The 24,753-nt window shown below is 39.7% G+C and overlaps 1 protein-coding gene across 1 annotated transcript; it reads right to left on the reverse strand.

The window, feature by feature from the left end:
- Window positions 1–230: 230 nt before the first annotated feature.
- On the reverse strand, window positions 231–24,407 carry LOC143115424 (transcription factor E2F1-like). Its single transcript, XM_076277451.1, has 4 exons — window positions 24,270–24,407; window positions 23,822–24,106; window positions 21,721–21,919; window positions 231–1,424 (listed from the first exon to the last, which is right to left on the reverse strand). The coding sequence occupies exons 2-4, from the start codon at window positions 23,921–23,923 to the stop codon at window positions 1,177–1,179; spliced, it is 549 nt and encodes a 182-aa protein (XP_076133566.1). The 5' UTR covers window positions 23,924–24,106; window positions 24,270–24,407; the 3' UTR covers window positions 231–1,176.
- Between the last annotated feature and the right edge of the window lie 346 nt (window positions 24,408–24,753).

Here is a 24,753-nt window from a genome sequence, read left to right on the forward strand (position 1 = left end):
TTTGAGAAATGCTGCTTTAGAAGACCTTATAAAAAAATTTTTTAGGGACACAGGTGAAACTGAACCTGTGGTGCTTTCAGGTCACCATCATGCAACATGACTAGGGCTGTAACGATACAAACCGAATCGTGAGTTTGGTGCATCACGATTTTTGTGTGTGTGTGTGGGGGGGGGGGGGGGGGGGGGGCCTGCCGAGGGGCGCCTGTCCAAGAGAGAGGTCCAGTGAGAGAGAGAAAGCAGGGCAACGAGAGGGGGTTTCATTCTATACTGTTTGGTAAAGTTGCATGCATAGTCTACTATGAGAGCTATGACATGATTTATTTATTTACTTCTGGACAACGTACCAGTAAGTAAAGCGGGAGATGTGTGTTGTTTATGCGGCCGCGTAAGCTGCAAAGCCTGCAGGAATCACTAGAAAGGGTGTGTCATGATTCTGCCTTCTCATACCGCAACACAGGATCGTGGATGTGAGTGATCGCGATTTCGATATGCATATTGTTACAGCCCTAAACATGACTAAAGCCACCATTGCAGAAATTTCAACTTTCTGGCGAACAGTTGCTGCAAATTTGCAGCAAGGTCATATTTTCACATGCAAATTAGGTTCCTGGCAAACAGTTGTGGGTAGCTTTTGGCAATGTTGCAGTTCATTTGCACCAATGTCATATGCAAATTAGGTTTGTTACCAGAAGTTCACTGGAAGTTTTCCCTTTTTGGCTAAGTGTGGTGGCAAATAACTGGCAAACACATTTGTCACTAGTGGCAAATTTCTCATTGTTTTCAGAACTTTGCTGGAACTTTGCCTCTAGTGGTCAACATTGGCAAACTTCTGGCAATATTTTCTAGTGAACTCATTTGTTTCCCACAAATCACCCACAACTTTTAATTATTGAAAGGGAAACCAGAACAGCTATTAAAGTGCCAGTTCAAATCTATGTAATTGAGGTATTTCGGACTGATCAGCAAATACATATTTTAAATAATATTGACATAAAGCATGTTGATACATTTACAAAATAGTGCTCTTGAAAATTTAAAAGGCATAATTCACTTAAACATTGATAATGCATTACCCCCTCAGTATATAGAATAAGTCTGGCCCACATCATATCAGCATGCTGTATAAATGTTACTGTATGTATGCACTGTCCATTCACTCACTTTCTTGAAACACTCTTATAATTCAAAATGGCCCAGTTCACCAAAGTCAGAATCAAATAGCTCACTGATGCCTTCATTCTCCTCCATCCCAAAGTGGTAGTCTTGACTCAGCGGTGGTGAAAGATTGATGAAACTATCTGTGGGTATGTTAAAGCAATCCATGCCATGGTCTAACAGGAAGCTGGAAGACTCAAAGTATGTCAAGTCCAAGTCAGGCATATATTCTTGACTTGGTACAGGGTCTTCATTCAGAGGAGGTGGTTCTGTATAGGTCAAAAACAAACTCAGAGGGCCCCAAAAGACATGCACACCACTTAAGAGATTAAAGTCTGTGTAAAGCAGAAATATATTTTTGTCACATAACAAAAATGTCTCTTGACAGTCACCCAGACAAATTTGAATACATTTGACAAAATAACCAGTATTCTTGGGTCTGCAACGCTATGGACATATTGCAATTGTGGAACAGGTGCTTCCTTAACATACTGTAATCATAACAATGTAGCTCATGGATATATATGAACTTGAGCATTGAGAACATTGTTTGTGTACACAGAGTTTACTAAAAGAAAGGTTTTGAATAAGCGGCTAGCAATATTATCATCAAGAGGTGTACTAACTCACATTTTTTTTACGTGTTATACTTTCTGTAATTAATTAATTGAAATGAATGCATTATTTTGACAGCCATATATATATAGAGACAAGTATAGTATATATACTCTTTGATCCCGTGAGGGAAATTTGGTCTCTGCATTTATCCCAATCCGTGAATTAGTGAAACACACACAGCACACAGTGTACAAACAGTGAGGTGAAGCACACACTAATCCCGGCGCAGTGAGCTGCCTGCATCAACAGCGGCGCTCGGGCAGCAGTGAGGGGTTAGGTGCCTTGCTCAAGGACACTTCAGCCGAGCCTACTGGTCGGGGTTCATGCAACCCTCCGGTTACAGGGTCCGAAGTGCTAACCAGTAGGCCACGGCTGCCCCAAAAGAAAAGGAAACCAACACGCTCGACAAACGTTGGCGTTGGTAAGAAAAAAGTTATCAGAGAAAGAGAGAGAAAGAGTGAGAAAGAGAATACTGCTGCAAACTTCTTCTAAGAAGTCCTCCAATAAATAAAAGACTTTACAACTCTACAACTCTACATAGGAAGGTCATATGGGCATTAAAAGTAGGCCTACATCACGCTATAACTTATTCCTGTCTCATTACTAAGTGGGAAGACTTGTTTTTGGATATAAGACTTGTTTTTCGGCAAGTTCCGAGTAGCCTTAAGGTAACACGTCTTTAACAAGCTTAAAGGGGTGATAGAATGCAAAACCGAGTTTACCTTAGCATAGTTGAATAACAGCAGTTCGGTATCAGTGGCGGTTGCTACTCTTTGGAATAGGGGAAGCTCTGATAAAAATGGTCAATTATCCGAAAATAAAACAATTGGCAAAAATTATCCCAAAACCCAGAATAGACCAAACAGTATACGCTAGTGTTCTGAGACATGGCAGCTGGCTTTGCTACATTTTAGAAGCTACAAGTTCACTTTAGGGGGAGTTTAAATAAGCTATTTGGTAGCCTACTAGAGTTCATCTGCCTTGCTGTTTCATTTTGAATCTCCCCTGGTGGGGAAGACTATCAAATGGCTTTTACAATTCAAGTAAACATTAGCATAACATAGCCAGGCTACACAGTTACAGTGCAACTGGAAAGTTTTCAGACCCTTTCAAGTTTTCCACAGTTTGCTATGTTTCAGACTCATCTTATTTCATGCTCTTGGGCACTTTCAATGCTACAGAAATGTTATTGTATCCTTCCCCAGATCTGTGTCTTCACACAACCCTGTCTCGCAGGTCTACAGACAATTCTCTCAACCCTCGTGGCTTGGTTTTCACTCTGACATACACCATCTACTATGAGACCTAAAGCCCTCCTTACACTGACAGACTTTGGAAAGATTTGCAAAGATTTGGAAAAGATTTTTGAAAGACTACAGTCTCAGACCCTCTCACATCTAAAGACAAGTAGATGATTTTGCAATGACTAGGGATCTTGCAGGGTCACTATTTACAAGACTGCAACTAGATTCCTTTAAATTATTACCCATCGTGCAATAGATAAACAGGAACTGAAATGATAGCCTACTAAACTCAAAGTCGTATTTTCATGTTTCTGCAGCATTGTTTCATGCGTGACATCACTAACCGATATAGAGTTGTTCTGTCATGTGGAAGAGCCGACTAAATATGTATAAGAAATGACAAAAGAATAACAAATAATCATATAGGCTACAGCTGTCGCCTACTTTGCCCCTTCCTGTTTGGTGTTGGAGAGAGGTCACTATTGGTTTTTATAGTTCACGTCACTATTTGCATGAGCCACGACTAGAAAGACTTGCGATAATATCAAACATGTTTGATATTTTCGTAACGGCAAAACTAGAAAAGGACTGACTCCGACTGACTTAAAACCGCTAAGATTGGCACTAGAGATGCACCGATATGGAATTTTAGGGCCGATAACGATAACCGATATTTATTGGTTTGTTGTGGCCGATACCGATACGATAACCGATAATATTACTCTTGAAAAAAATTTGTGAAAAGTGATTTGGGGAAAGCATTTAATAAGCATAATTTTATTGCAGTAATTTTACCTACCACCAAATGCGGCAGTCAACAACATAACAGTAGCCTAGCCCTACAGTATGTGTGGCTCCTTTAAGTGAACCTGACGTCAGTGAATTGCGAGTGAGTGGCTAGAGAGTATGAATCGTTTTAATTTAGGACTAAACGCTCATAAACGGCTCAGCTGGGAATAAGCTACAGTATAGTGACCAAATCAGAGTTTGTGAGGGAAACTTAGGTTTAGTTTCAACTGCGGATAACTGAATAAAGCTGCAACTCCTCAGACTGTATCTTATGTCCGTCTACTCTGTTGCGCACAACCTGCTGCAGCAGAAATCGGTGTTAGCCCCGAAGGTTTTAATAACTTATTATGATGACCTGTCTGGAACTGAAGCAGGAATGGTTAGCATATTTCTAGGTAGTAGGCTAATACAAAACCCAAGCTAACGTAATGTAAATATAATACTAATACACAACTTAGAACTAGGCCTACTTATGTACTCGTCCCACTAACGAGTTTGCTTATTTGTTTCCCCGATCAGCACGGTAAAGTGCAAACACACCAGCACAAGACGGCTCTAGATAGGACTGAGCTCCGCTCTGGTAATATGGCGGATCATTCACGAGACGATTTTGAGATGCACAGATTCCCAAATGAACACATATCCACAGATTTTGTTAGAGTGGTGAAATACATTCACACTGCTGACATTATATTGAGGAAAAAGCATAGCCAACCAAGATCAAGTAGCTCAGTGTAGCCAGACGGACCTTACGTAGGCCTAAATTAGGACTTTAAAAAATATCGGCGCAAATTATCGGCCAGAATTCTGTTATCGGACCGATAATAATATTTTCATTTTTTCACTTATCGGCCAATAATATATCGGCCGCCGATATATCGTGCATCCCTAATTGGCACCTTACACTTAACGATCTAGTTGACGGGAGCGCGCCGCGATTCCAGTACAACTCCCATGATTTCTGTCCGACTTTGGAAATTTAGTCGCCGACTGTGAAAACAGACCAAAATCGTACAATATAAGGCCGCCATTATATAAAGAGATGTGTGTCTCTCCTACTAATGTCCAGTGAATTAATTTAGGCACAGGTGGACTTCTATTAAGTTGTAGAAGCATCTCAAGGACCATTGATAGAAGTAGGATGCACCAGAACTCAATTGCAAGCATCATAACAAAGGGTCTAAATACTTATGTAAATGTGATATTTCAGTCTTTTATTTCTTATAAATTTACAAAACACTCCAAACACCTGCTTTTTTGTGGAGTGTTGTGTTGTGAGCATTGTGTGTAGATTGATGAGAAAATCAATCCATTTTAAGATGAATCTGAAACATAACAAAATCTGGAGAACTTGAAAGGGTCTGAAAACTTTCCGGTTGCACCGGAAGGAATCAAGCGCGTCTCCCCTGGAATAGACCTCTCCAGAATAAGTCCCGCCTCCGTAACTTCCGTATCCATCCAATTTCCGGGCGTGGATTGTCTATGGGGAATAACATGGCGTTTAGAAATATCATACCGGTAAAACATCTGTAGGTAGCGAAGTTGAAAAAGCTGGTGGGCAGATTGGCCTACACACTTCTGCCATATAGTTTCCACTGGAAAATCAAAAAATCCAGTGGAAACTAGATGGCAGAAGTGTGTAGGCCAATCTGCCCAGCAGCTTTTTCTACTTTGTCACCTACAGAGTTTGACAGGTACGATCTTTCAAAACGCCATGTTATTTCCCATAGACAATCCACGCCCGGAAGTTGGATGGATACGGAAGTTAGGAGGCGGGATATATTCTGGAGAGGTCTATTCTTAGTCGAGCCAGCCACTTATCAGCCAATCAAAAATAAAGAAAGGGGCTACACAATAGCCAATCAGAAAATTAATACTATTGTATCCAGGGGCGTAGATTTGCGTGGGGACCGAAGGACGTGTCCACACCAATGTCAAATTACGATGAAATGTCCCCACCAATATTCAGGTTGAAATGGGGGGGGGAAGCGCTCACATGCGCTACACAAAGAGTTATATCATTTCTCACTTCAGAGAATATACAGGCATCTCACGGTTAAGAGTTTGTCAATGTAGCCTTAATGATTTCTTTTCACAAAATGCTAAGCATGCATGTATTTAAGTTTCTTAAAACTGAGCTGTGCTTAAATGGGCATGATTTCATAGACCAAATAGAAAATAAATGTTAAATATAGCCTACATATTTGTAGCCTACATATTAAAATCAGATTATGTAGGCTACACAGTGTAGTTAGATCAAGTTGGACAGTAGCACATATTAATCATCTTATCTTAGCTTTTATCTTGATTTTGATTTATCTTAGTTTTTTTTCGGGGGGGGGGGGGGGGGGGGTAGTGTCCCCACCAAAGCTCAGACCAAACCTACGCCCTTGATTGTATCTGGGTAAGATTTAACGCAACAATCAATGAAAAAAAGCCTATCCTGGAATTGTTCACGTGATTCTGCTACATCTTCCGAAAGTTTCGTTCACCCTTAGAGGAAACCACTGGAGCTTCGAGCATTACTTTGAGCACAGAGTAAATCATCTTTTAATGTTACAACAAATTCACAACTTGTTTGACACAAACAATGACAACTTGACTCTTGTTAGAGAATGTTTCTCAGATAATTAGCATAAGTTGTTCATGTCTGTAACTTATGCAACAGTTTTACAGCCTGTTCATTGACAACACCTGCCCAGAACAAGTAATCTAGGCCTAGTCATATTTTCGTTATCACACGATGACTGACATATTGTCACATTATACACATCTCTCTCTCCAAATAGGCTTAATCATTTTATTAGCACTAAATAAATTTAAGTGTAGTGCATAGTCGATGTTATAGGTCACTTTTAAAATCCATGGATTGCCATGGATGCATTAATCATTGCACCTGTCTTTCAAAGAGATGTCAGGTAAAAAGCAATTAAGCATCCTCTCATTCGCCCTGAGAGGAAAGCCCCCTAAAAAGGCCATGTTAGAGGATGCTGGTCCAGAGAAGGTGGTGAAAAGTGTAGGCCCATTATTGAATTGTCAGTGCCATGTGTCAAATATTTTCTTATGCATGTCTGAGCAATTACAAATTATACTTATGCCCCATTTTGATGCCCAACATTGCACATTTACTTAGGAGGGCATTGCTCCTACAGTGGGCAGTGCTTCGACTTGGCCAGCTTCCCTCGCGGTCCGCGCGCGGGATCACGCGGCATCACACGACTTTAATTTGTATTTTTCCAGTGACGCTGCAACGACTCAAGTGAGCAGGGTGTCTCGTAAAAAAAAAATGGAGCTGGAAAACCCTACACAGACTTCACTACAGACTTTAACAGACTGGTTTAGAAATAATTTAATAGCCAGAAATATGCCTGCCCTGCCCTAATAAAGAAATATTTGGTTAACGGCGAGTGAATCCCGTTTGCAGCCGTAGAAGAAACGCAGGACAAATTAAACATTCTGGTTTTCTCCGAGTGCAACGATGATAGACAGACATCATTTGGATAACATATAGAGCATATTAACCTCCGTTGCTCAGCCAAATGCCTTCCTGTTACGTCCTGTTATCACGGAGTTACAGGCGATAAACGATTTTTGATGGTCACAAGTCTACTTCATTAGCGTTTATTTTTTTGTTTATTAAAGAGTGTTTTTCATTTAAAGGCTTGACTTCGTGCTTATTCAGAAGAGCATTTAGTGCTCTCCCCAATCCCAGACGTTCACATTGCATGTTTGTTTGTAATGGATGCAACCGTGAGATACGCTTGTCATAGGCGCCGATACCGTGGGTGTTCCGTCCCTCGGGCACCCACTGAAAACATCGAGCACCCACGTGTGCCAGCTTACAGTCCCGGCTAAATTTACATTAATTTAAAATCAAACATTGCAGTTTATGTTAAATTCAGCATCTCTCATAATGTGATTGGATATGTTGCTGTCAATTCCCTACTCCATATACTAACCACCAATGAGAGCGTCTCTCGTATGAAAATTCCTGACACTTCCCACCTGAAGAATTAACGCAAGGCTTTGTCGGGTCTTCAGCCCCGAATGTTTAAAATGTATATAGCCCTTAATATCATTTTAAAAGTAGTCTGACAAAGCTTATTGTTTTGTGACACAGCTAAACACTGGTACCTCATAGAACGTCTATAACATAGCCTAGGTGGTCACAACTCACAAAAGTAAAGCAGATAGAAAGAACTCACGCAAATCTAGCCTACAACACGCAGACAGCTTCATGCGCAGGGGAGAGAGAGCATGCGCACAGGTGCTTTATGATTGTTGGCTTCTGATGGTATCTTGCTAATTCACTGAACTGCATTAGGTGACACAAATGGTATTGCCTTTATCTTATAACTCCTTGTCTGAGCGACTACCAGGCCTATGGTTTTTAAAAGTCAGATGTTCCCTGACAAAGACATTCGAAAATTAAGAATGTTTATTGACTTGAAAAATACACTCATTTTTGCAAACTCCTTTATTCAACCATTGAAGACATCGCGGTCTGGTGCGCTATGTAGATCGTTTCTCGTACCATTTAATTTCTCAGAATTTAGGTCTACTAGGCCTACAATAACGCCATCACCAAATACATCTTTTATTTTTAGTTGATCAACCACAAAGGGTACCATAGGCCTACTGTGCACACAGTGCACTGACGACTGTAGCAGCCCAAGGTAACCAGGTGTTTTAGATGAGAGGCAACCCCTTGTTTCAGATAGCCTGGACAACATGTATTATTTGCGCATTATGTCAGTGACGCGCATCATGTCATCTGTTTTTAACTTTTTGTATGGTTATTGCTTGACAGGGGGGATCCCAAGCAGCTTTCAGCCATAAGGCATTTCCTAATTCACCCGACACTGATATGCAAAAGGTTGAAACTATTTCGGCATAGCCTATAAGCAGTTTAATTAAATGTAATGTTAGTTGTAAACAAACGGGCTACTTGGTGAGGCTTGGCCTCACAGATGCGCTCGTGCCTTAAATGGCAATACAAATCTTCACAATATAGGCCTATTAACTGACCGCCCGATTCACGTTGGCTGGGGGACAGGGGGGGCCATCAGACATTTGTTCCCAAGGGTCTATGAATTGTGAATCCGGCCCTGCCCCCAACGAACGCAACTTTCCACCTCTGAGACAGCTTAAAAGAAGTCAAGGACTCCTAACTCACTAAGACCTACTTACTGTAGGCTGCGCAAACCACAGGCTTTTTTTTTTGGGCAAGCCTGCATTCGAGGCAGGCCTTCTGTTGAAGAATTTTATATAAATCCTGCGCTAACAGTAATCCTCCTACCCCCGCTACCACAGCTGTGGATAGTGTGGCATGCTCACGCTTTATGTCTCCTTGCAAACTAGGCCTATAGCCCAACCATTTACGTCTTCAAAAAAGAACAACTTGCCAGATATGCCTTCATATCTTTGGGCTTCATTCAGCATTTTGTTCTTCCACTGGAAATGACTCTTCTACATTTGCTGCCTGCTGCATCCTTTCTGTTTGTATTGTTTAGAAAATGTTTGATGTCTTGAGTTAATGCATTAAACATTGTTTGCTGGTAACCAGCCACAAAGTGCCTACAGATTCTTGCGTGCGTACATTCTCTATTCTCTCCAAAATGTGCCCGTTCTATAGGCTGGCCAAGTGCGTATTTCTGCGGCATAAAGCAGATGTATTTGTTTATTGTACAGAAAAATAAAAATAACCTGTCAAGCAGTCAATTGACTACATTGCAGTCAATAAGTAGGGCAAATTACGAAACCAAAACGTGGGTCATAGTTGTCTAAGCCTCTGCTGTGAGGCCAAACCCATGAACAAAGACGCATTGATATCTGCAATAGAGTTTTTTTTGGCGAAGCATGTGATCTACTGTGTAGGCTTCATAAAATAAAATAAACAGATTGCTAATGGCCTACAAGCTGATCTGGGGTGCGTTTCCCGTACAACTACGGAGGTTAGCTTTTTACTAACAGGATGCATCGTTCAACTAACCAACATGTAAGTTACGACTGTTTCCCAAAACTGTCGTACTTACATAGTACTGTAACTTTGGACCATGATAGTTTCCAAACTTCAGTAGTCTGGACTAAGGTGGTTAATGACGTTTAGTAGCACGTGAACGAGCACTTGCACATACTTCTGTGGCGCATTGCGTTAAGGCCGGCAGATGACAGCCGTCATTGCACAGCAGTTACCAGTCCCCTGTCCAAGAGTTCGAATCTGGGTTAAGATTTTGACAACAATATTGACATCGTTGTTTACCTAAGTTTATCTTTTGTGCAGATCATATTATCAAAATCAGAATTAGCCTTCTTGGCTTGGTTTGCGTAAACTAACAAGGAACCCCCCCCCCATGAAAATCAAAGGCTACATATTTTCTCAGCTGCCTCGTCAAAAAGTGCGCACCACCTTATTATTATCTGCAGGTGTGTGACTTTTACTTACGTGCACATGGCTGCAAATTTACTTTTAATTTATGTATTTTCTGCCTTGGGCATTTTAAAATATGGATGTATGGTGGTTAGAAGTGTAAATATCAATTAGAAACCTAAATATATTTATTTATTGCAAACAAATAACTGGCGTCAGTGACGTCTTTGACATGAAGATCCCTGGAACTATGCTTCTACTAGCATTCTACCACAGGTCGAGAGGTGTAGTTGTAACTACACAACTTTACGATAGTGGTTGCGAATGTTCGTTGCTACTATGGTTTTGGGAAACACTAACGTAGTGTAACGGATTATGGACTATGTAAATTCCAAATATGAATGTAATTCTGCGGCATAAAGCAGATGTATTTGTTTATTGTACAAAAAAATAAAAATGACATGTCAAGCAGTCAATTGACCACATTGCAGTCAAGAAGTAGGGCAAATTAATTTACGAAACCAAAACGTGGGTCATAGTTGTCTAAGCCTCTATATCGTAGCCTGTTAAAAACGTCGCAGAAGCCTACCCAAGGCTACAGATTAATTCTGAACAGTTATTTCTCTACTGGCTCAATTATCACACCAGTTTTGCATAGTTGCGTTACCCCAGCCATTTAGAGATAGTGGTCACATAATTTGGTTTGATAACTTCTACACATCACCAGCCCTTATGGTTAAACTTAGATCATGGGGCTTAAGACCATGCGGAACATGTAGGATTAACCGTAAAAAAATTCTGGACGACTTAAAAAGATATTAAAAAATGGGAGCGCAGGACAAGCCATGGGGACATGAGGTGGCGTAGAATATGTCTTAGCAGTACAGTGGAAGGATACTTGTGCAGTAACCTGCCTGTCCAGTTTCCACAATGCGAATGATTAGACTAATGTATGTAGACTAGTGAAGAACAATTCGGTTTGGGACAAAAAGTTGTACGTCAGCCTATTGTGGTAAGTGATTACAACAAATACATGGGGGGCGTTGATAGGTCGGACCAAATGATAAGTACATATTGTGTAAACCAAAAAACCCAGAAGTGGTGGAAAACACTGCCGTCGTCAATAGCTTCTTATTATTTTAAGATTGGTAGCGCAATGCAGAATCTGGTGTTGAATCTAGGTTAGCTAGCTACAGCCAGATCAACTTTAGAGAAAATCTATCACAACAGCTGGCAGGCATTTCTATCGATACAGTTTTTCAGCCTCAGTCTTCAGCTCCTCCAACTACTAGTCCGTCGTCTATCCATCAGGTACATGTTCCTGTACAGCAGGAGCCACAGAGAAATTGTTGGCTATGTTATATATTGTTTTAAAAAGAAGCATAAAACTAAAGTAGCTTGTATGGCCCCCAGTGTAATGATAGGTGACTTTGTTTTAGTAGTAAACACAATTGTTTTCAGATTTGGCATTCTGTAGAAGGGGATGCGTTTCGTGATGAGCCATAGGTCTTCTGTGTAAGTGTGTGTGTGAGTTTGTGTGTATGTGTTTTCTCCACAGGCTTGTTCTACTATGTAATCTACTTTCAAATGTTTAGACCATATTTATTGTTGAGTAATATTGAAGTTGATATATAAGAAAGTTGTATCTGTTGAATCACATATATTTTATGTCTCTATTCTTAAATGTTCTTAAACTAGATGTACCGCATAGCGGTACAAAATATGACCGTTGCTCAGTCCTGTACATCCGTTCCGCGAAAATAAATCACACTTCAATTTGTCTCCATATTTTACTCCATCCCCCACTCTTGAAACTTTTGTGTATGCTTGTTTGGCATGCCTGAGTGTGTGTGTGCGGCTGCACAGAAAGTAGCCTACTGGTGCTGAAAAGGTGAATAGATTGTAGAATAGCCAAAGAAGATGTAGCATTGTTATAAAACCTTTAAAATCTCTAAACAATCACAAGTAGGGCAGTTCATCACAGTTCATCCATTGCAACTGGATTGATGAAAGGTCACTTACACCTGTAGGCTACATTGCATTTGGGAAAAGCAAAAGGTATCAGCATAATGTTATTTATTTATTTATTTATTTATTTATTTATAAACAAAAACATCTCTGTCAGTTCCATGCCGTTTTCAACAGCTATCAAAAACAAAGGTCATTTTTGGATGGATGGATTTTTTGTGAATGTTTCTTCTTCTACATAAGATTTTAGTCATCTTTAGTTCATGTAATACTTTATTGTCAATGCACAAATTAAGTAACAGTAGTATGAAACGTTATTGTTAATGCACAAATTAAGTAACAGTAGTCTGAAACGAAATGCTGTTTTACATCTAACCAGTGGTGCAAATAACTGACATGTCCAAATGGGCCTTGATTAAATGCGTCGCTAGACTGTTCATACACATTTTAACGGCCCAAAGTTGAAGAGCTGTTGTCCGTTATTGTTCGTGCAAATATAGGCTGATTCATGTTCCCTTGCATTGTGTAACTGAGGTCCATGGCTAGTCTGGCTTTCACCAGACCAAGCTCAATCTTTTAAGAAATCAAAAAATAAATAGCGGGCAGATCAGGCTGGGTTCACCCAGCCTAGTTCATAGGCACCCGATATTGTTTAATTTTCCGATTGAGATATCCACGCTCTGGCTATTCTAAATGCAAAAATGCATCAGGGAGTTATGACAAAACTGTAACTAACAAACTAGATCATAATAGAAAGCTGTTAGCTTCCCTAAACTACAGGTAGGCTTATAAGGTAGGCCTATTTACAACATAAATTGTCAATAGGCTATGCTGGCGACACAAATAAAATCTCCTTTGGAAACCAATGGCATACGCCTTACAGTATCAAGCGGACTTAAACTGCCATACCGTGGCGAAAAGTTGTAATAAAATTCACGCAGCTCCATGAGTCAAGGAAAGCGCGAATGAAGTAGCCACTTCTAAATGGGACCCACTACACAGTAGCTTAAGGTGTGTTGCTAAAGCAGCCATAATGAAATGAAGGTGTCATTGTTTGGATACTTCACACACACGGGCTTTTTAATTTCACAGACTACAACTACCAAGCTGGAATCAAAGCACATCGATTCCCCTCTCACACCCTGCACGCACTTAAAACAAAATAAACAGGCGTCTCAGTCTCACGCATGTATAGGCAAAACTGTATCAGACCGGTGTAACGTTGGTAAATCTTCCATTGCACAGAATGATTTTTGTAGCACGTGCAACAAATGACAGTCAAAAGATACAATTACAGTGCTGCTATCAATTTGCTTGGTATAACCGCATTTATAGTTTTCTACAAATGCAATCAATCAAATCGGCCTCCATCACTCAACCAACGCTAACGGTAACACTAGGTCCTTATTGATATTATAAGATTAACGTAGGCCTACCTGCAGTAAAAACCAAGCATGTCCGATAAACATCCTCAGATTTATTTCAGCTTCAAGAAGAAATGGGAATTACATTTCATGTAAACATCATCCTATCCTTATTAGACGTTCTCTGCGGTAAACTAGTCCTTGTAGGAAGCGTCCATTGTTCCAACCCACTTTTAACTTCCAACAAAATTACGTCTCACTGCAACGATGCGCCATCTAGTGGACAAACGACAACTTACCGCCAATACTGGAAATGCAGCCATGATGATGATGATGAATATTTATTTTGGCTTTCTTTTTTAATTATGTATTGGCCGTTCTAATACCGATAGTATGTGGGTGCCTGTGTGTGTGTGCATGTGTATATGTGTGCACCGCCATCTACAGGCCAATGAGTGTACAGTCACTAAATGTACACCAAACCTAATTTTCTTTAGACCCCCCCATGGATGAAATTCTACGAAACTTGGCATACCCCCAGAGAATGCCAGGTCAATCATACACATAAAATTTGGTGCAGTTCTGAACATCTTAACTGAAGATAGGGGCGATTAAAGCAGAATAATATTGCATTTTCATTTTTTACCGGGGGGGTGCAAATCACAAATGAGTGATTATGGGCCAGATTGATGTGGGCCCTTGAGACCAACATACCATAAAAGATTCTTCATCCTCAGTGCCACGGATCAGGTAGTTATTTAGGAAAAACTGCTTTTTTTGTGGTTCGGGGGGCCCAGCACGGGGGGGGAGTGGCCCCCGGGGACGAAACGACATTTTTCCGTAAAAGTCTAGTGGGGCTACATACCCACCAAATTTCATGTGCCCCGGTGGTTCGGTGTCCCGGGTATCATTGACCAAAAATTCAGGAAGTAGATGACGGGGGAAAAAAAAAAAAAAAAAAAAAAAAACTTTGACAATCCCTATATGACCGCTTCGCTAGCGGCGGTCATAATAAATATATATATTTACTTCCTGTACTACTGGCAATGTTATGTTGTTTTTTTTAAATTTCATTCTTATTGACTGTATCATTTGCTTCTATACAAATAAATGGTTTATTCCTTTGGACCAAATCATTCTAAGTCATTGTGTCTGACTTCATTATTAGTTTTTAATGCACACTTTTATGTTGTTGGTGAGAAAGAGAATGTGAATTCTGTCAACATTCTGAATCCCGTTTCCTGCATTTATCACTAAATTTATCATAACTTTTGAAAGGTTAAGGATATTCCATTCCAGTTCTGTTAAATAGCCCACAACTTGCTGAACAAGTCATACACTCTATACTTTTCTCTATCTTGTAGAGAAATATGAAATTTTGACAAATTTTGGATATACATTTGGACAGGATTTCAAAGACTGTTCATTACTATATCAACATTACTATATGTATTTTACATAATTTCATATAATTAATCCTTCTGATTACAATGATATGTCTATCCCATTGATGATATGTACCGTATTTTCCGGACTACAAGTCACACTTTTTTTCATAGTTTGGCTGGCCCTGCGACTTATAGTCAGGTGCGACTCATATATGAAAAAATATATAATTGAACATGTTTTTAAATGTTAATTCATATTAACTGACATTAACCCTACATTAAACATCACTGTCTAGCTGCGAGAGAGCGCTCTCAAATGCACAAGTTCTGTGCACTTTCAGTCAGAGATTAGTGGTTGCGCTATGCCTGAAACACACGTGCATACCTAAATCCTCAAATTATGGCCAGGATTCTATTTGGGCCTCAGATTCGGACAAATAAAGGTCAGTAATAATTTTGTTTCAATTTAACTCATAAAAGACCTCTTCTTAATATTTTATATTGTTGTTTGGTTTAATATTGTTGCCAATGAAAAGTCATTGTCTTACACCATGAGTCTCCAACACATTGCTCTCAAGCTACCAGTTGTAGTCTCTTTTTTGGTTTTGGATTTTGTGAAATACATTTCTAAATAAATGCAACTTATAATCCAGTGCGACTTATATATGTTTTTTTCCTGTTCATGAGCATTTTTTGACTAATGCGACTTAAACTCCGGAGGGACTTATAGTCCGGAAAATACGGTCATCTACTCAAGAAATAAGGTTTTTTGTTTGAGGTCGTCATCCAGCTAGTCCATGGGCCAGATGAGTTGTCGGTACCACTCAAGGTGGCAATAGTTGCTTATACTTTTTGAAAAGATACATGTCTGTAGTTAACATTTTTTTATGATAACCCTTCTGGAGTCACAGTTAATGGCGGCCTTACATTGTACGATTTTGGCCTGTTTTCACAGTCGGCGACTAAATTTCCAAAGTCGGACAGAAATCATGGGAGTTGTACTGGATTCGCGGCACGCTCCCGTCAACTAGATCGTTAAGTGTAAGGTGCCAACCTTAGCGGTTTTATGTCAGCCGGAGTCAGTCCTTTTCTAGTTTTGCCGTTACGACAATATCAAACATGTTTGATATTATTGCAAGTCTTTCTAGTCGTGGCTCATGCAAATAGTGACGTGAACTATAAAAACCAATAGTGACCTCTCTCCAACACCAAACAGGAAGGGGCAAAGTATAGGCGACAGCTGTAGCCTATAATTATTTGTTATTCTTACAATATTTGTCATTTCTTATACATATTTAGTCGGCTCTTCCACGTGACAGAACAACTCTATATCGGTTAGGGATGTCACGCATGAAACAATGCTGCAGAAACACGAAAATACAACTTTGAGTTTAATAGGCTATCATTTCAGCTCCTGTTTATCTATTGCACGATGGGTAATAATTTAAAGGAATCTAGTTGCAGTCTTGTAAATAGTGACCCTGCAAGATCCCTAGTCATTGCAAAATCATAGTCTGTGACTTAAAACCTCTACTACTTGTCTTTAGATGTGAGAGGGTCTGAGACTGTAGTCTTTCAAAAATCTTTTCCAAATCTTTGCAAATCTTTCCAAAGTCTGTCAGTGTAAGGAGGGCTTTAATTAGTGTTATCAGCTGTTAAATTTTTGACGCAGGTCCCTATAGCCCTCCTTACACTGACAGACTTAGCAAAGATTTGGAAAAATGTTTGAAAGACTACAGTCTCAGACCCTCTTACATCTAATGGCGGCCTTACATTGTACGATTTTGGTCTGTTTTCACAGTCGGCGACTAAATTTCCAAAGTCGGACAGAAATCATGGGAGTTGTACTGGATTCGCGGCACGCTCCCGTCAACTAGATCGTTAAAGCTACCTTGTGTAAGAACTTCTCCCATCTAGCGGTGAAATTCTATATGACAACCAACTGAATATTACTTTCTAGCCCCTCCCATTCCGAGCGCATTTTAACTCCTACGGTGGCGGTTTCATGCCAAAGTTAACATTGCTTCCAGTACTACGACTTCGTCCGGTGTTCCTTCCAGTTATAAGGTTACTTTAGAAAACAATTACACATTGCATTTAGTTATATAGCCAGTAAACATGTTGGGTATGACCTCTATGTAAAGTGAATAGCCTAGTTTTACGTTTTCATTATTTTGGTAGGCTACTATTTCATTGCTAGCATCAGCTATCAGGTTCCCAAACGAATGCATGCTAATGTTATAGTACAGTAGATTCAGTGCTATCGTTATTCTGTATGTGCGAGATTAATAGTGTAAAGGCAATGTTTACAGCGTAGCCTACTATTTTTCTCAGTGAGCAGAGTCAGAGATCAGTCGATGCAACGGAGGTGCAAGGGAAAGGTAAAGGAAGAGGGAAAGGTAAAGAAAAGCCAAGAGCCGGTGGCAGAGGATCGATGAGACCTCCTAGGCAAAGAAAAAGTAAGACTCCAAAAGATGACGAGGAGAGACTGGAAGAACTTCAAAGACAAAGGAGAGAAGCAACGGAGGTTTGTGTTTTTAATATATTTCTCTGAACAGTATCAATGTCAATGACACCGAAATTAGCTCGGAAGCTGCACCAGGCACGTTCGTTTGCGTTGCGTCTGCTGCAGAAAAATAGACCATTCATCTAAAATTGATTTTACGCGTTGTGAACGGAACGCTTCAGTCACGCGCTTGGTGTAGCTTCCCTGCCTGTTTGTATCTCAATTGTTTGTAGCAATTTCTAGCTGTTGCCAGTCAACTGCATGATGCGAGTTGTCTCCCAGTGAAATCACGACACATAATTACGTTATGGTCTATAGAAAATGTTACACAACATTTTCACCTTTTCATTGTCCATACACATACATAGTATTCATCATTTTGTGTGAACACTTGAAAAATGACACAGAGTAGGCTACTATTACTACTACTCTGCTAACAATCTAACTTTGCTACCTAAACAAGCCTATCTGATCTTATTTCTTGTGTCTTATTTCTTCAGACTTGTGGATGGAATGAGCCTGCAAGAGCACAGGAACCTCACCACACAGTTGCTATAGTGAGGCAGCCAGGTCTGGTGTTTGATGCATCAGTGCAGACATGTCGTCCCCCCACCTGTGCCAGGGATGCCTTGGTGTAGTTGTACACACTGCAGAGACATGCCAATCGATCAGAAGAGAAAATGCTGTGGACAAAACCCTGCCACCTGTGTGAGCCTTCTGCCTCACTACACACAGCACTGCCTAGATGAAGGTTTTCTCCAGATTCACAGGCAGTACATCACAGACATCACAGCATTAGGCCATGTAAGAGAGCCAGGTGATGACAATAGAGTTCAGATATGCTACCTACAGACATTTCATTTTCTGGCAGCATGGGTCTCTAGGACAGGGTAATAGAAGAGTGATCCCAAGCTGTGTGTGTAGGATAAGGGATAAATTCCCTGACCCTCAGGGACATCTCTGGAATTTATATCACCTTCCTATAATGTTGTAATGTTGTGTTATTGTAAATAGTTTTGTATTAGTGTTCTTGTACTGCCTGTTCCTTTTAAAACTGTATTTAATTTATTTTACACCGGTACATCGCTATATTTTGCTTTCATGAAAATAAAAACTTTTAGAATTGATAAGAGACTGTTCATGCTGTACCTCATACATTACATCCACAAACTTATAATTAAAAAAGGAGTTGTGGTAATTTACCATTTTGAAACACCAAATGACAGTAACATGGTCAACAATGTTATTTGCAATATATTTATTTACAGAAATTAACAAATTATGGTATTTACACATGAACCCTTCCTTTTTGTATGGTGCCTTTGAAGCAACATGGGCCATCATTCTAAATTTGCAGTCTCCTGGAAAGCTGATCCTGTGGAAGACATGCAGTGTCGTTAGACATACACGCCATTTTATATAGTTCAACATATTGTTACTAATCTGTATAGTGCTATTTTGCCTAGACTGAGTTACAGGCAAGGTTACAATGAAGGCATGCACGTGCATCACATAACAAGACCATTGAATTTCGTCCACATCCTCCTCCACGATGCTCATGTCATGTAGGCTTTGTAAAAAATATATATAAATGCTTATATCATGAAAATATACAATAGAGAATGTCATCGGGTATAGACATTATGAGCATTGATGGGTTACCTCTGTTCAAGGTTCTCAATTTCAGGGGCTTCTGCAATTGCGCCAAGATGCTCATCTGAAATGAATAAGCAGAGCGTTTCACAACATATAACAGTACATAAAATGGTAAACACCAAGATATTAAAAATATACTTTCAGTTATTATCAAACAACAATCACATAGAATCAACAATTGTTTTCATGCAGTGAAAAAAGTTCAGACAATTTAGTAGGCTACGTCTACAATTAATAAGACTACAGGACAGGCCTCAGGATGTGAACGTCACCCTTGGAATTGGCTACACTAGCATTATCAGATTAGGATATATTTAGGCTACAAAGCAAAAGCAATGAAAAATAACTACAATTTAGTGCCCTTTGCCTGTGATCCGTCATAGCAGATTTATGTTACAATCCTTTTTCATCGACGCGAGGAAAAGTATCCCAGACGTCATTCTAGCGTTATGGACAACCATGCTATACTAAGCCAAGCAACTATAAAACTTCGAATTTACACCATAGACTGTATGTTTACACGAATAGGCCAAATTACCTGTCGAGGAGAAAGCAGGCAATTTCGGCGTCCCTTTTAAAATCCTTGCTCCGTACGAGCTCTTTCCATCTTAAAAAAGCCACTCCAATATTGACTTTGGTCTGTTGTTTTTCCGGTCGCGTTGGCGTTTTAATTCTCTTTTTCGCTTCCTTGGCGACTCCTTTTCATGTCCTCGAGAATAGTTGTAATCCTCCATTTTCAACAGACTTTCAAATCTGCCGGCAGTCGCGAGTAGACTGATCATGCAATGAGTGTTGCCTACAAGCGCGAAAGGCGGAGCTGAATTTCCAGGAATGTCCCTCGTTGGCGAATGTATTTCAAAGATGGAGGCGCAACATGGATTCAGCCATTTGCGCGACTCGCGCGTATGTATTTGGAATAGCAGATTCTACACTTACGAGAATACTTTGATTAGTAAGTGGAAATAATTACACATGAATGAGCACATATTTTTGAAAGAACAAATGGGTTTTTGCTAAGAATTAACTCAAAAAAGTACACAATGTAGCTTTAAGTGTAAGGTGCCAACCTTAGCGGTTTTATGTCAGCCGGAGTCAGTCCTTTTCTAGTTTTGCCGTTACGACAATATCAAACATGTTTGATATTATTGCAAGTCTTTCTAGTCGTGGCTCATGCAAATAGTGACGTGAACTATAAAAACCAATAGTGACCTCTCTCCAACACCAAACAGGAAGGGGCAAAGTAGGCGACAGCTGTAGCCTATATGATTATTTGTTCTTCTTATAATATTTGTCATTTCTTATACATATTTAGTCGGCTCTTCCATGTGACAGAACGACTCTATATCGGTTAGGGATGTCACGCATGAAACAATGCTGCAGAAACACGAAAATACGACTTTGAGTTTAGTATGCTAAATAGTGACCCTGCAAGATCCCTAGTCATTGCATAATCATAGTCTGTGACTTAAAACTCTACTACTTGTCTTTAGATGTGAGAGGGTCTGAGACTGTAGTCTTTCAAAAATCTTTCCAAAGGAGGGCTTAAAGACAAGTAATAGAGTTGTTGAGTCACAGACTAGTCACAGACTATGATTTTGCAACAACTAGGGATCATGCAGGGTCACTATTTACAAGACTGCTACTAGATTCCTTTAAATTATTTCCATCGTGCACTACATATCAACAGGAACTCATATGATAGCCTACTCATGTCAAAGTAATTTTTTCGTGTTTCTGCAGCATTGTTTCATGTGTGACATCCCTAACAGATATAGAGTTGTTCTGTGGAATAGCCGACTAATAATTTATAAGAAATGAAATAACAAATAAATCATATAGGCTACAGCTGTCGCCTACTTTGCTCCTTCCTGTTTGGTGTTGGAGAGAGGTCACTATTGGTTTTTATATTGTTCACGTCACTATTTGCCTGAGCCACAACTAAAAAGACTTGCTATAATATCAAAGATGTTTGATATTGTCATAATGGCAAAACTAGAAAAAGACTGACTTTGACTGACTTAAAACCGCTAAAATTGGCACCTTTAACTTAACGATCTAGTTGACGGGAGCGCGTCGCGATTCCAGTACAACTCCCATGACTTTGGAAATTTAGTCGCCGACTGTAAAAACAGACCAAAATCATACAATGTAATGCCGCCATATCTTGTTATTGACCTTTGTTAAAGACATATTTGCATATTTGATTTTTATTATGTTTGGTATCATTTTAAAGAGGACAATCTGAGCTTTCATTCAAGTCCTTTTGTGAACACTTTGGCCAAATACAGCTGACTCCAGCTCTTCAAACGTTTAATCACACAAATTTCTGGCCATTTCCGCCTAAATCGTCTTTTTTCTTTTAATCCTGTGGCATCAGCATCAGGGAGTGGATGTGGTCTTCAGACCGAGCCGCACAAATGATACTTGTCAGATTCAAAATTTGGGTCAAAATTTGTCCGACAATTGTTTTCTAATAGATGTAACATGTTTGAAGTTACTTTACACAGACTTTAATTTATTTTTACCACATCACAATCAAGCATGCAACATATAATACACCTTTATCACCTAATGTATTCAATTGATGTAAACAATATTTAATCTTTCTATCTTTGGTAAATCACCAACCAAATACACAGGATGTTTAAATGGAACTTAGTACCTAATGGAAGAGAGGATGAATCCGGGACAGATGATGTGCATGCGGTTGGCTCCACTGAAGTAGTCTGAGGAGGGCAGATAGGTTTTGAGGGCACTAGTCCTTTGCTGTCAGTCAAAGGGCTGTACACTTTGGAATTATCCTCTGGGCATAAGAAAACATCTACAGGGCCTCTGGCACTTTTCAAGGCGATCTGGTATCCCTGCAGTCATTAATTAAAATGATAAGTGACTCAATACAAAGAAAAGATCAATGTTAAAATTGAAAAAATAAATGCTTGTGTGTGATGATTTAAATGCAAACTCTGGTCTAACTATATTGGGTCTATATTGGGATGATAAGGAGTGTAAATGTTCGTTTGGGGCCTAAACGATGTCAGTCAGTGCAGTTTTGAATCAGATTGGAATATGCATTTAAACTCAAAAGCATAGTCTTCAGGGGCAACTTTGCTACGTCAAAGTAAATTGCTCTTTCAAGCCATTAACTAGGCTCCAAAAAATCATTACATGTCTGCTACTGTGGAAAGGGTCTCTGCAGACAGACTGAAGTATTTTTATCTTTGTAACTGGAAAGGGTATTAAAAATACCCTACTGGTTAGTGCTTCGGACATGTAACCGGAGGGTTGACGGTTCGAACCAACCAGTAGGCACGGTTGAAGTGCCCTTGAGCAAGGCACCTAACCCCTCACCGCTCCCCGAGCGCCGCTGTTGTTGGAGGCAGCTCACTGCGCCAGGATTAGTGTGTGCTTCACCTCACTGTGTGCTCACTGTGTACTGAGTGTGTTTCACTACTTCACGGATTGGGATAAATGCCAAATTTCCCTCACAGGATCAAAAGAGTATACTTATACTTATAAATATTGTGCAGTCAGTGTATTTATTACCTTGCTTTTCTTCAGGTCGTCACCATCTTGTAAGGAGTCTCTGTTCAAGTTGTATATCAAACTCTCCTTCTTGTGTGTCCAGTAGCTTGTTATTTAATTTGTACTGACTTTCTCCACACAAGATGGCAACGACCGGAAGAAGAGTTAGGTACTAGACTGACTGCACAGTCAGTCATTTTTATACATTTTCATTTTAATTACAAAGGTAGAAATACTTCAGTTTGATTGCAGAGACCTTCTCCATAGTAGCATATACATTAAACTATTGAGTCTAGTTAATGGTTTTGAAGTTAACCCCTTGCTATATGCTATATGCTATCAATCAGTGCAGTTTTGACTACGAACACAATATACATTAACAACTGAATGTCATTTTCATCCTAAAAATGTACACTTGTCTTCCACAATTAGACCCTAGGTTGTTGTTAGACCAGAGTTTTCCTTTAACCCCTCCAGTTCACTTCTCTGAATCATTGCACATTAAGATTTCTCATGGGGCCGTAATCATAAAGAATTTTAAGGCTAAAAGTAGCTCCTAACTGGTGAATTTAGGAGGAACTCCTAAAAATAATGGGCATGTCACTTGTAACGTTAGAATTCCTAATTTCTTCACTAAGAGTAATTCTTGAAGCATTGTAACCCTAAAAGTAGTCTGGGACAGCTTAGAGGAAGCCGAGAGGACTCCTAACTCATTAAGACCTATTCACAAACAATCCTAAGCCGCTTTTTGTGGCATTTTACGATGCAATGTTTTGAAATACACATGCAGTTACAGGAGTTCTCAATCACAAGGTAATAATTGTGCATTGTAACTAAGGGATGCAATAACGCCACCAACAACAACTAAAACCATTCATTGCATGTAAACTAATGTTACATTTCGTTGTAAATCAAATTAAATTGTTTCTCCTCTTTGCAAACATACGTGTCTTCATACAGATTAATTTCAAACATGTTGCAAAGCTACTGCATCAATCTACAGTGTAAATCATTATGCAACTAGGCTATTTGCTTTGTCTTACTTTTTATTCATTTATGCTATTTATTCATAATAGCAACGGAGCTCTTATTTTATCTTAGGAGTTGTCATTTTTTCTTCTGAATGGGTTTTAAAAGAAAACTCCTGGCTAAAAACTTTTAGTGCGGTTTAGAGTACTCCTAGCGGTAAGATCAAATGCTTTGTGAATGCGGCCCCTCACTGGGTTCAGAAACAACCTTACCTCACTAGGTTCAGAAACATGCAGCTTTGTTTCAGGGGGTGCTTTGATAACCATGACCAGCTGGTCGGCAGGATTCACTACCATGCGTACGTCTTGGCACATAACATAGCCGAGCTTAGTAAAGAATTAAAGAATTCAACATAAAGCATGAAGTAACACTGACATGGGTTTAAAAGTGATACAGACATTTTACCCATACTTTATACATCAGCACACTTGGGACTTGGGAACAAAACCAAGGGCTGCTTAATCTTCTCCAGAAAATTATCTGTATGCAAAGAACCGCTGTCAAAAAAATAAAAATCATGTCATTCGGATGTGTTTTGAGAAAATTCGATTTTACCGTTTTTAGTCTCGTTAGCGTGAAAGTGAGAAGGGCATATTATTTCGCCGCTACAAAACGCTATTTTTATACCTCTTCTACAGTTCCAAACAACATTACACTTACGTGGTAGTGAGTAGAGGGTCCCTAAAGCCAAACCGAAGTATCCCGAGGTCTTTATGTGGTCGGATAGAGAGTCCAGAATGAATTTCATCAAGCCAGTACCTTTCCGGAAATGTTGCCATCTTTGCTTCCATCTTTAGGGGAAAGTCCGTAGGAGTCGATTGCCAAGTGTGGAGTAACACGCTCTGGAAATTCACAATTTCGTTGCCGTTTAAAAAAAAAAAAAAGGAGTTGTGTACAAGTGAGGGGGGAGAGAGTTCTGGGGCTGGGTGATATTGTTTAGTAGGGAGAACAGTGGCTTAGAGTTGCCTTTGTTGGTAGTGATTATACTGGAAAAATAGTGGGTTTTGGTGCTGGCAATGGAGTCCTTGTAACATAAGATATGGTTATTGTACATTTCTTTGTGAATAGTGAGACCAGTTTTTCTATGGAGATGTTCAAGTTGCCGACCTTTGGCTTTCATGAGACGAAGATCGGGGGTGAACCA

The sequence above is a fragment of the Alosa pseudoharengus genome, unplaced genomic scaffold (genome assembly GCF_046254945.1).
Source record: "Alosa pseudoharengus isolate Yale_2024_CS ecotype anadromous, Long Island Sound unplaced genomic scaffold, YU_APseudo_1.1 YU_APseudo_1.1_scf_9, whole genome shotgun sequence".
Lineage (NCBI taxonomy): Eukaryota > Metazoa > Chordata > Actinopteri > Clupeiformes > Clupeidae > Alosa > Alosa pseudoharengus.